The sequence below is a fragment of the Perognathus longimembris genome, chromosome 2 (assembly GCF_023159225.1).
Source record: "Perognathus longimembris pacificus isolate PPM17 chromosome 2, ASM2315922v1, whole genome shotgun sequence".
Lineage (NCBI taxonomy): Eukaryota > Metazoa > Chordata > Mammalia > Rodentia > Heteromyidae > Perognathus > Perognathus longimembris.
The window spans coordinates 989,390-1,000,558 of NC_063162.1; the positions used below are offsets into that span (position 1 = coordinate 989,390).

An 11,169-nucleotide genomic window follows, 5' to 3' on the forward strand; every position below is an offset into this window, starting at 1 on the left:
CTGGGGAGGGGCAGGGCGGGGTCACACTGCCCACCTGAAGGACCCTGGGGGAAGGACTGGGTCACACTGCCCAGCTGAAGGACCCTGGGGAGGGGCAGGGCGGGGTCACACTGCCCAGCTGAAGGACCCTGGGGAAGGACTGGGTCACACTGCCCAGCTGAAGGACCCTGGGGAGGGGCAGGGCAGGGTCACACTGCCCAGCTGAAGGATCCTGGGGGAAGGACTGGGTCACACTGCCCAGCTGAAGGACCCTGGGGGAGGACTGGGTCACACTGCCCAGCTGAAGGACCCTGGGGGAAGGACTGGGTCACACTGCCCAGCTGAAGGACCCTGGGGGAGGACTGGGTCACACTGCCCAGCTGAAGGACCCTGGGGGAAGGACTGGGTCACACTGCCCAGCTGAAGGACCCTGGGGGAGGACTGGATCACACTGCCCAGCTGAAGGACCCTGGGGGAGGGGCGTGGCCGGGTCACACCGCCCAGCTGAAGGACCCTGGGGGAGGGGCGTGGCCGGGTCACACTGCCCAGCTGAAGGACCCTGGGGGAGGGGCGTGGCCGGGTCACACCGCCCAGCTGAAGGACCCTGGGGGAGGGGCGGGGCCGGGTCACACTGCCCAGCTGAAGGACCCTGGGGGAGGGGCGGGGCCGGGTCACACCGCCCAGCTGAAGGACCCTGGGGGAGGGGCGGGGCCGGGTCACACTGCCCAGCTGAAGGACCCTGGGGGAGGACTGGGTCACACTGCCCAGCTGAAGGACCCTGGGGGAGGGGCGTGGCCGGGTCACACCGCCCAGCTGAAGGACCCTGGGGGAGGGGCGGGGCCGGGTCACACCACCCAGCTGAAGGACCCTGGGGGAGGGGCGTGGCCGGGTCACACTGCCCAGCTGAAGGACCCTGGGGGAGGGGCGGGGCCGGGTCACACCGCCCAGCTGAAGGACCCTGGGGAGGGGCGGGGCCGGGTCACACTGCCCAGCTGAAGGACCCTGGGGAGGGGCGGGGCTGGGTCACACTGCCCAGCTGAAGGATCTACTCCCGTACTTGGCTGCTTCCTTGCTCCCTCCTATGCCTATGGCTCTGAGTTGCCATCCAGGAGACTGTCCTGACCATCTGAGAACATGAGCAAAAGGCAGCCCAGGGTCCATGTCCTGGGCCTGGGTGCCAGCAGGAACCTACGGAAGGTGCTGAGCAGATATGGGAAAGCAAGGGGTCCTGGGCCAGGTGGGAGGGGCCCCAGCAGGATCAGGTGACTTGAGGCTCACAGGGGGCCTGGGCCAGGTGGGAGGGGCCCCAGCAGGGTCAGGTGACTTGAGGCTCACAGGGGGCCTGGGCCAGGGGGTCCTGGGCCAGGTGGGAGGGGCCCCAGCAGGATCAGGTGACTTGAGGCTCACAGGGGTCCTGGGCCAGGTGGGAGGGGCCAGGTGGGAGGGCCCCCAGCAGGGTCAGGTGACTTGAGGCTCACAGGGGGCCTGGGCCAGGTGGGAGGGGCCCCAGCAGGGTCAGGTGACTTGAGGCTCACAGGGGGCCTGGGCCAGTTGGAGGGGCCCCAGCAGGGTCAGGTGACTTGAGGTTCACAGGGGGCCTGGGCCAGGTGGGAGGGCCCCCAGCAGGGTCAGGTGACTTGAGGCTCACAGGGGGCCTGGGCCAGGGGGTCCTGGGCCAGGTGGGAGGGGCCCCAGCAGGGTCAGGTGACTTGAGGCTCACAGGGGGCCTGGGCCAGGTGGGAGGGGCCCCAGCAGGGTCAGGTGACTTGAGGCTCACAGGGGACTACACTGGAGGGAACATGTTGGGCCCCCGAGGACCTGTAGTCACCCTAGTTCTTCTGCTTAGTGCCACTAGGGACGTGAAGGGCACTTCACGGACATAAAGGTAAGAGCATGACGACGGACAAGCAGGTGTCGCCTGCTTTGCTGTTGCGACAGGCTTCCGGGAGCCATGGTGACTGGGCTTCATGGAGCCTCGGTTTCTGCTCCGCCCTCTGCCCTGAGACCCTTTCCCTACCGCCGGCACCCCATCCGAGGTGAGGGGGTCAGGCAGTGCCCCTCCCTGCAGAGCCTGGGGTGGTTCAGAGGACAGGGGCGAAGCGACTCTGCACCCAGAAGCCACACTTCTAGAAACTGCAATCGGCTTCGAAGAGGACCACTGAGACCCCTGGCTGGTGAAGGCAGAGGGCAGCTGGGGGCAGCCCCGTGGCCCTCGGAGCCGGGCCTTCCACCTGGAGCCGGGGGCTCCCGGAAGCATGTCCTCCCCTCACCGAGAGGCCGGAGCCTCCCTGCGCAGGCCCCGCGCGCTCACGCGTGGACCGTCGCTGGCACGCGTCCCGTGCTGGGGACCCCGGGGCCCAGCGCTCACCCGCCGCGTTCCGTGGATCCTCAGCGGGGGGGGGGGGGCACCCGTCCTCCACCCCAGGGCCTGGACGGGCCAGGACCCTGCCCGGCCCACCTGGATGCATACTGCATCTCAGAGACCAGCGCCGGGGGGTGCAGACAGCAGGCTGTTTGCTTCTGAGGAAGATGAGAGCCCCAGTCCAGCCTCTGCCCAGTAGGGGCCTCCCCTCCGGGAAGATGCCGACGCCCCAGCCCCCAGGAGCAGGAGCGCTTCCCTGGCTTAGGCCTTCTCTTTATTTTTTTTTGTCAGTCCTGGGCCTGAGCACTGTCCCTGGCTCCTTTTTTGCTCAAGGCTAGCAGAGCACTTGAGCCACAGCGCCACTTCTGGCCATTTTTCTATATATGTGGTGCTGGGGAATCGAACCCAGGGCTTCATGTATACGAGGCAAGCGCTGTACCACTAGGCCACATCCCCAGCCCTGGCTTAGGGCCTCTTAGGAAGGGTAAAGATTCAGGACCCGGCCCAGAGTGACAACCGAGGGACTGCAACACGACCAACCAAGGGCCTGTAGTGGCAGGGTCCAGCTCCCTGGGCCTGTGCTTCTCCAGAGAGGAGAGCTGCCACCTCCTGCAGGCCCTCGGGACAAGCCCAGGGAGAAGTGGCCACCAGTGCACCTGTCCCCTCAACCCTCCCTGCCCCTCAGTGGCCCCCGGCCCCCCTCAGTGTCCCGTATCCCCTCAGCTGGGCCCAGTGGGCAGTGGAGGTCCCCTCTGGGGATTCATGCAGTCCCACCATGGCCTCTGCGGGGGAGGGGAGGATGTGGTCATCCTGTTTTGCTTGGGAAGAGCACTCTGCTCTGACACACCTGAAAACCATGCCCTTCCCCGCCTGCAGCAGCTGACCACGTGACGCTTGGGCAATCACCCAGCCAGGCAGAGCCCGTGCTCCGTGTCCAGGCTCTGCAGAGGACCCCGGAGGCACGGCCGCCCCTCGCCACCCCGGCATCCTCAGAGTCCTTCCGTGAAACCCAGAACGTTCCAGCAGAACCAGGAACTAACAGAGCTGCCACCATTGTCTCTGGGCTCTGAGCGAACCAGGAGCCGGAGTCTTCCGGAGCTCCTAGCGGTTGATCGGTGGATGGTCCCACCAGCCGGGTGCTGCCCTGCCCAGGGTGCTCAGGTGTCGACTAGGAAGCCCAGGGGGAGGCCTGAGCCAGTGGGAAGGGTGCCCACCAGGAAGCGCGAGGGGCCCCCTCCTCAGAGAAGACCCTCAGCACAGCCTTCCTCTCCATAGTTAAAGAAAGAACAGAAGACCACTTTTCCTTCTTTCTTTTTCTTTTTGGTCTTTAAAACGACAGAGGAGAGAGGAAGGACTCCAGGGCAGGGAGGATCTGCTCCCAGCCTGGGCGGGGCTGTCCGCACGCCCACCCCGCCCCCCTCCTCCTCCTCACAGTACTGCAATGTGTAGCAGCATCTCCCAGGGGGCCTGGCGGGCCCCGTGCAGTGCCCGGGGACCACGGTCTGGGAGGAGCGTGGGGTGACCCAGGCAGGTCCCCACTCTGGAGTGCACAGAGACCTCATGCCCAAGGCTGGGGAAAGAAAACCCACGCGTGCAATTTGGTTTCTCAAGCCGGTGGGACAGCTTGAGCAGAGCAGCTGAGACCCTGCCCAGGACGCTGGCCCGTGGCTAGGGCAGAGCAGCGGAGACCCTGCCCAGACGCTGCCCGTGGCCGGAAACTGCCGAGACCCTGCCCAGGACGCTGCCCGTGGCCGGAAACTGCCGAGACCCTGCCCAGGGCGCTGCCCGTGGCTAGGGCAGAGCAGCGGAGACCCTGCCCAGGACGCCGGCCCGTGCATCATGGGATGGTCTAGCCTGGAAGCTGCCAGTCCAGCACAAGAAGCAGCAAGCCTGTCGTGGACCTCGGGGCCCGCGCCTGGCCCGAGACACCGCAGCTGGAGGCTCGGGGGATGGACGCCGTGTCCAGGCCGGCCCCTCTCAGCACACACCTGCTCTTCCAGGGATTTGCACCAGGCGGCCGCCAGGCCCAGCATGTTTCTGCATGCAGCCCGCCAGAAGGCATGTGGGGCCCTCAGACGGAAGCCAGAAGTTCAGGATAACCGCGGCACCCTCATCGCCGGTGACCTTGGAGAAAACAAGAGGACAGAGGTTACCTCGGGGGTGAGTGGGCCGAGGACAAGTCCCTAGGGGCTGCCAGCACCAGGGCAGAGTTCATTCCAGTTGCTCGAGATCTCTCCTTTGAGGTCTGCGGCTCACCAGGGACCTCAAGGGCTCCTGCCCCCCCCCAGATCCCATGACAGTGCTCTCCTGAGTCCCCCCACCCTTGGGGCCGGGTGCTGGACACGTCTGAGGGGGGATCCTCAGACGGCGGACAGACTCGAGCTGCAAGGTCAGCTGAAAGCAGCGGGGTAAGGAAGAGGGAGGGAGGGAGGGAGGGAGGGGGAGAGGAGGAGGGAGGGGGAGGAGAAGGAGGAGACAGAAGTGGAGAGAAGAAGGGAGAGGAAAAGGGACAGAGGGGAGAGAAAGGGGGAGGGGAGACGGGGAGGGGAAAAGAGAGAAGAGAGGAGGAGGGAGAGGAAGGGGAGGGGAGAGAGGGAGGGGCGGGGGGGGAGGAGGGGAGAGCGACCGCCAGCCCACGTGCGCCGCGCGGGCCCTCGCCCTGGCTGCGCTAGCCTGGCAGGTGGCTGCCCGAGAGCACGGAAGGCAGTGAGAAGGAGCAAGCGAGCGTCGCTCGGCCTGTTTTGGAGACGCTTGTCCGCACATTACACTAAAGGAATGCCCCCGGGGCTGAAGGCGCATGGACTTCCGCGTGCTGGGATAGGCCAGCGATGGTGTGGCAAAGCTGGTGAGACAGAAGAGACCCACGGCAGAGAACACGCGGGTGGACCCAAGCAGGCGTGTCGCCGTCCGCACGGCGGGCCTGCAGCTAGACACTGAATGCCACTCAGCCACGTTAGGCTTCTCCGTGACGCTGGGCCCGGGATGCGAACCCCCAGCTTCCTCGGGAAGAAGTCTGCACGTAGCGTCCAGACCCAAAGAACCAGGAATCCGGAGGCAGCTCTTTGTCCCGCAGGGCAGTTTGCAGTACCAGTGGGCTTGAAAACACGGACACGGTAAGAGATGAAAAGAACCTGTGCTAGGACAGCTTTCTGTGACCGTCGGGGCCTTCCCACCCCCACCCGGAGGATTCCTAGAAAGGCAGGCTGAAAGAGAGCCCGCCATGCTTTCCCACACGGCCTGCCACCAGGCTCCCCACCCTGGCAGGTGGGACTCGGTACCCCCCGTCCTGACCAGGCCTTTCCACACACAGCTCACAGGATGCAGTGGGGGGGGGGGGTGGACACCATCCCAGTACCCCCCTCCAGTGGGTGGACCTTCTAACACAAGGCCTCACTGGTCGCTGGGCACCCAAGCTGGGGTGGACGGTGCCTGTAGATCTTCCAGAGGCTGGAGCAGAGGCATCAGGAAGACCACAGGGTACTCGTGACCTAGAGTACCGGGGGAGGGGGGGCTGGAAGCGCCCGAGCCAGCCAGGGGGTGGGCAGGAAGTGCCTGAACCAGCCAGGAGGCGGGCAGGAAGCGCCTGAGCCAGCCAGGGGGTGGGCAGGAAGTGCCTGAGCCAGCCAGGATCTGCTCAGGACAAAACCTCAACCCAGAAGAGGGCTGCCAGGTGTCACAGAAAACAGATGCAGCCAGCACCGGTGGCTCACACCTGTCATCCTAGCTACTCAGGAGGCTCAGATCCGAGGATTGTGGTTCAAAGCCAGCCCAGTCAGGAAAGGCCATGAGACTCTCATCTCCAATTACACACCAGAAGACTGGAAGTGGCCCTGTGGCTCAAGTGGTAGAGCACTAGCCTTGCACTGAAGAGTTCAGGGACAGCGCCCAGGCCCAGAGTTCAAGCCTCACGACCAACCAAAACAACAACAAAAAAACAGAGAACACGTGGTTACTGTATATGACTTTGGTACACTAGATATTGTATAAATGCCTACCTGATCTAAGGAGGGAAAGAAAAATGAGGGTGTAAGATATCACAAGAAATGTACTCACTGCCTTATTACGTAACTGTACCCCCTTTGCACACCTCGTCAATAAAATCTAATTAAAAAACAAACAGATGCAAACCAGGGCTACCCCGCTGTTTGGTGACACTTAGGTGTCGGGGGTGAGATGGTGTCTGGGTTGCACACAGTAGTCTGGCGTTCCGGTACGCAGACCATGCTCCAGGCCCATCCCAGGCCTCCCCTGAGGATGGGCCCCCGCCTCAGGGAGAGTGCCCAGGGCACCCGGGAGCAAAGCGGCCATCCCTGCTCATGTCTCCAGAGTGACCCATACTACAGACCCAGTGGGCTGTAAGCTAGACCCTCATCAAACACCGCACGAGGCCCGCCATGAGGCCAAGGCCTGGGAGCTGGGCCTCGACCACCATGAGGCCAAGGCCTGGGAGCTGGGCCTCGACCACCATGAGGCCAAGGCCTGGGAGGCTGGGCCTCGACCACCATGAGGCCAAGGCCTGGGAGCTGGGCCTCGACCACCATGAGGCCAAGGCCTGGGAGCTGGGCCTCGACCACCACCCATGAGGCCAAGGCTGGGAGCTGGGCCCACACCGCCATGAGGCCAAGGCCTGGGAGCTGGGCCCACACCGCCATGAGGCCAAGGCCTGGGAGCTGGGCCCACACCGCCATGAGGCCGAGGCCTGGGAGCTGGGCCCACACCGCCATGAGGCCGAGGCCTGGGAGCTGGGCCCACACCGCCATGAGGCCGAGGCCTGGGAGCTGGGCCCCGACCACGACCATGAGGCCAAGGCCTGGGAGCTGGGCCTCGACCACCACCATGAGGCCAAGGCCTGGGAGCTGGGCCCCGACCACCACCATGAGGCCAAGGCCTGGGAGCTGGGCCCTGACCACCACCATGAGGCCGAGGCCTGGGAGCTGGGCCCACACTGCCATGAGGCCAAGGCCTGGGAGCTGGGTCCTGACCACCATGAGGCCAAGGCCTGGGAGCTGGGCCCACACCACCATGAGGCCAAGGCCTGGGAGCTGGGCCCACACCGCCATGAGGCCAAGGCCTGGGAGCTGGGCCCACACCGCCATGAGGCCGAGGCCTGGGAGCTGGGCTCACACCACCATGAGGCCAAGGCCTGGGAGCTGGGCCCACACCACCATGAGGCCAAGGCCTGGGAGCTGGGCCCCCGACCACGACCCATGAGGCCGAGGCCTGGGAGCTGGGCCCCGACCACGACCATGAGGCCGAGGCCTGGGAGCTGGGGCCCCGACCACCACCATGAGGCCAAGGCCTGGGAGCTGGGCTCACACCGCCATGAGGCCAAGGCCTGGGAGCTGGGCCCCGACCACCACCATGAGGCCAAGGCCTGGGAGCTGGGTCCTGACCACCACCATGAGGCCGAGGCCTGGGAGCTGGGCCCTGACCCACCACCATGAGGCCGAGGCCTGGGAGCTGGGCTCACACCGCCGTGAGGCCAGGCCTGGAAGCTGGGCTCACCACCGCCATGAGGCCAAGGCCCTGGCTGCCTGGGAGCGTGCCCAGACCACCCTCGCGGCGAGCAGACAGACAGGCTGTCCTGTCTGGGGAAGTGCACCCCAGACTCAATCCACCCGAGGTGAGAAGGGCAGTCACTGCAGCGGCCTGCCAGAAAGCAAGCTGGAGGGTGTGCCCGCGTCCACCCTGTGGGGCTCTGCTGGCCAAACGCTGCTCCGGGGATGCTGGGTCAGTGCCCTTGTTGGCGTGATTTCCCAGGACACACTCTGTTTGCAAAAGAAAACAAGACAAGCAAAACTATAAACACCCTGGACTTTGACTTGAAACTCCCTCTACTGCTGCCCAGCTGTGTGTGTGAGCTCACCGGTGCTGCCCAAGGCCAGCCCCGGTGGGAGAGGCATTCTGGACGCAGCAGGCTGCCTCCCTGCTGCAGATGCCTGGACGGTGCCGCCTAGGACAGCTGCCAAGACCCTCTCCTACCCCTCCCCGCCCAGGAGAGGCCAGGAGAGCACAGAGGCCCCCCAAGGGCAGGCCCCGCCCCGGGCACGCCCACTAAGTGAGAAATGAGGCGTCAGCCTGCGGTCCTGCTCGAGGGCGGGCCAGGAGGCCCCCGTAATGAGGGCAGGGAGGTCTGGGGCGCTCCGCGGGCTCCAACAACTTAGCCCAGGGCCCCTGTGCATGGCAGGACGCGGCACTGTCTTACCAGGCCCTTTCCCCAGGGCGTGGCCTGGGTGGGAGAGGTATCCACGGAGGCTGAGGTATGGCTGGGCGAGGGACGTCAGGGAGAGCTTCCACTGCAGCGATCAGCAGGGAGTTACCTCGCCGGCTCACCCACCCCGCCCACCCCTCCTCCCTGGGAGGGCAGAGGCTGCCGACTCCAGCCAGGAGGACACACCAAACCCACCCACCCACAGGGCTCCGGAGCAGAGGCCACTCGGGGCTCCTGGGAACACGTCCCCACGGCCAAACACCCGTGACCTCGGTTCAGGGTTCACGGCAGTTTTCTTTTCTTTTTTTTTTTGAAGGGAAAAGTGGAATTGTATTTAAATACATTTCAGGGAGCTTCCCCTCCCCTCCCCCCTGGCATCCTCTCCTCTCCACCCGCCCTTTCCTCCCTCCCTAGGACCAGCATGGCCGTGGGCAGCTCGCGTGGGCCCCGTCCTAGCAGTTTTCTTAGTGCTCTGAATGCCACGCCCTGGCCAGCAGGACCCGCCACGGGGCCAGAGGGGGCCCTGGGCTCGGCTGCCAGCCAGCGTGCGCCCCTGCTTAGCCTCGCCCTCCATCTGCTGCCCAAGGCTCGGGCCGGGCTCTGTGAAGATGTCTCACCGTGCCCTGTGGTGCTGTCACAGGCCATTGCCAGGGTGACAATTCCCAGGGCACTGCCACAGCTGTCACAGGGGAGGGCAAGGCGGGGGGGGGGGCCTGCAGGTACACCCCCCGTCAGCTCGTAGGCCAGGGGAGGGTGCAAGCCCAGGTCTAAGCCTCGTTGCCGTCTTGAGGCGGCCACCAGGAGGACTGCAGGCTGGAGTGGGCAGGAGGGGGAGCTCCCTCCAGACAGTGCGGAGCCTGATGTTGGCAGGCTGGGCTCCCCGTCGGGCCCCAGGGAGCCTCGGGGGGGGCCCCTGGCACTCATGGTTTGTGGCAGCCGCCAGTCCAGTCTGCCTCAGTCTCCACACATCCTTCTCCCTGTGTGTCTGAGTCCAGACAGCCTCCTCATCAGGAAAACGGGGAGAGGATCGGGGGCCCCCTAACCAGCGCCACCACAGCTGAAGGCGTCTGCCAAGGCCTTGTCCCTGAACCTCCGGCATAGGAATTCCATTCAACTGCTGCACTCTCCACCCTCCCAGCAGGAACCCCCAGCCTGAGGGGCCCAGCCAGCCTCGAGGCTCCACGGGCAAGGCACGGATGGGTTTAAATTGTGTGCATGCACATGCATGCGCCCGTGTGTGTGCATGCGTGCAGGAGTGTGAGCTGCGTGCATACGGATGGAAAAGGTAGGACACCCACAGAACTGTAGGACCCTGCTGTCCAGGCCTTGGGGGGGGGGGGGGACGGGGAGAATCAGGACGCACCAGCCTGGCCAGGGAGCATGTGCTGCGCAAGGTCACAGGCGAACAGCTCAGGCGAGGGGGTCTGTCCCCCGGCCACGGGGGATCCCGCGTCCAGCGGGGCCCTAGGACTCTCAGAGCCCAAGCCCCACGCACACCACCCGCCCCTCGGGTGCCACCGGCTGGCGCCTGGCCGGCTGGAGAGGAGGTGAGGAGGAGTCGGGGCAGGGGCAGGGGCAGGGGTCAGCCTAGGGTCCCACCTGCTTGCGGGAGTTTCCCTTCCAGCCCTCCCTTGCAAGCGCCCTGGGCTGCCTGAACAGTGAAGCAGCTTCCGCAGAAGAGGGTGACAGGAACCTTCTCCTCCTTCCCCTCCGGAGCATCTTAGGGCCTGAAAGGGGCTCAGATCGAGGCAGAGCTTTGCTGCAAAGGTCATGCAGCCCTGTGAGACAAAAATGCCCAGGTCTCTCCCTGCAGCCCGCAGCGGCACGGCCTTGAAAACGTCCTCATGTATCCCCCAGCGACCATCCTTAATAGCAAAACTCAACAGACCGGGCACAGAGGTAGTCCCAGAGCTCCCCCCCCCCCACTCCACCCCTGCAGCAGTGGCGTCAAAGCCTCTTTTCCTCTCTGGGCACAGTGAAATATGGATCCTTCTGGAAAGCAGCACGGAGTCAGCTGCCAACCCACTTTCAGGGCAGATGGCTATGAGCAGGCCATGAACTGAAAAGCCAGCCCCTCACTCGGGCTGGGGCGACGGAGCAGGCGCAGCGGCTCCAGGCTGCAAGACGCCAGCCCCTCACTCGGGCTGGGGCGACGGAGCAGGCCCAGCGGCTCCAGGCTGCAAGACGCCAGCCCCTCACTCGGGCTGGGGCGACGGAGCAGGCCCAGCGGCTCCAGGCTGCAAGACGCCAGGACAGCAGACCTTCCCAGGAGCCAGTCCACCTTCCCACCCTGCCGTCTGAACCCCTTCCGGTCAAGACCCCCATCTTCCCCCACAGCCAAGAAGGCTGGCCGCTCACACCCTCCAGCGAGCCCGACTAGGAAAGGACCAGGACAGCCCAGAGGCCCCCAACCCTGCCCTGGGAGGAGGACGGGGCGCGCTCTGCGTGGGGGCCGAGCAGAGGGTGTGGTGCTGCCCAGGCCTTGGCCAGTGGGCACGAGCCTGCTTGTGCTAGGACAAGATGAACGCCAACTGTGGGAGGTGGGCAGAGGGACTCCAACGGAAACCAGGCAAGGAGTCACAGAAGCACGCTCAGAATTACGACACACTGCTGTTGC

The 11,169-nt window shown here is 65.4% G+C and overlaps 1 protein-coding gene across 1 annotated transcript in view; it reads right to left on the reverse strand.

Moving 5' to 3' along the window:
• Nucleotides 1-4,083: 4,083 nt before the first annotated feature.
• The window catches only part of Pwwp2b (PWWP domain containing 2B), a 17,474-nt gene continuing 10,388 nt past the window's right edge, over nucleotides 4,084-11,169 (reverse strand). Inside the window, 1 exon segment of the mRNA XM_048334687.1 lies at nucleotides 4,084-4,465. Coding sequence (XP_048190644.1) covers nucleotides 4,452-4,465 — 14 coding nt within the window. The 3' untranslated portion in view covers nucleotides 4,084-4,451.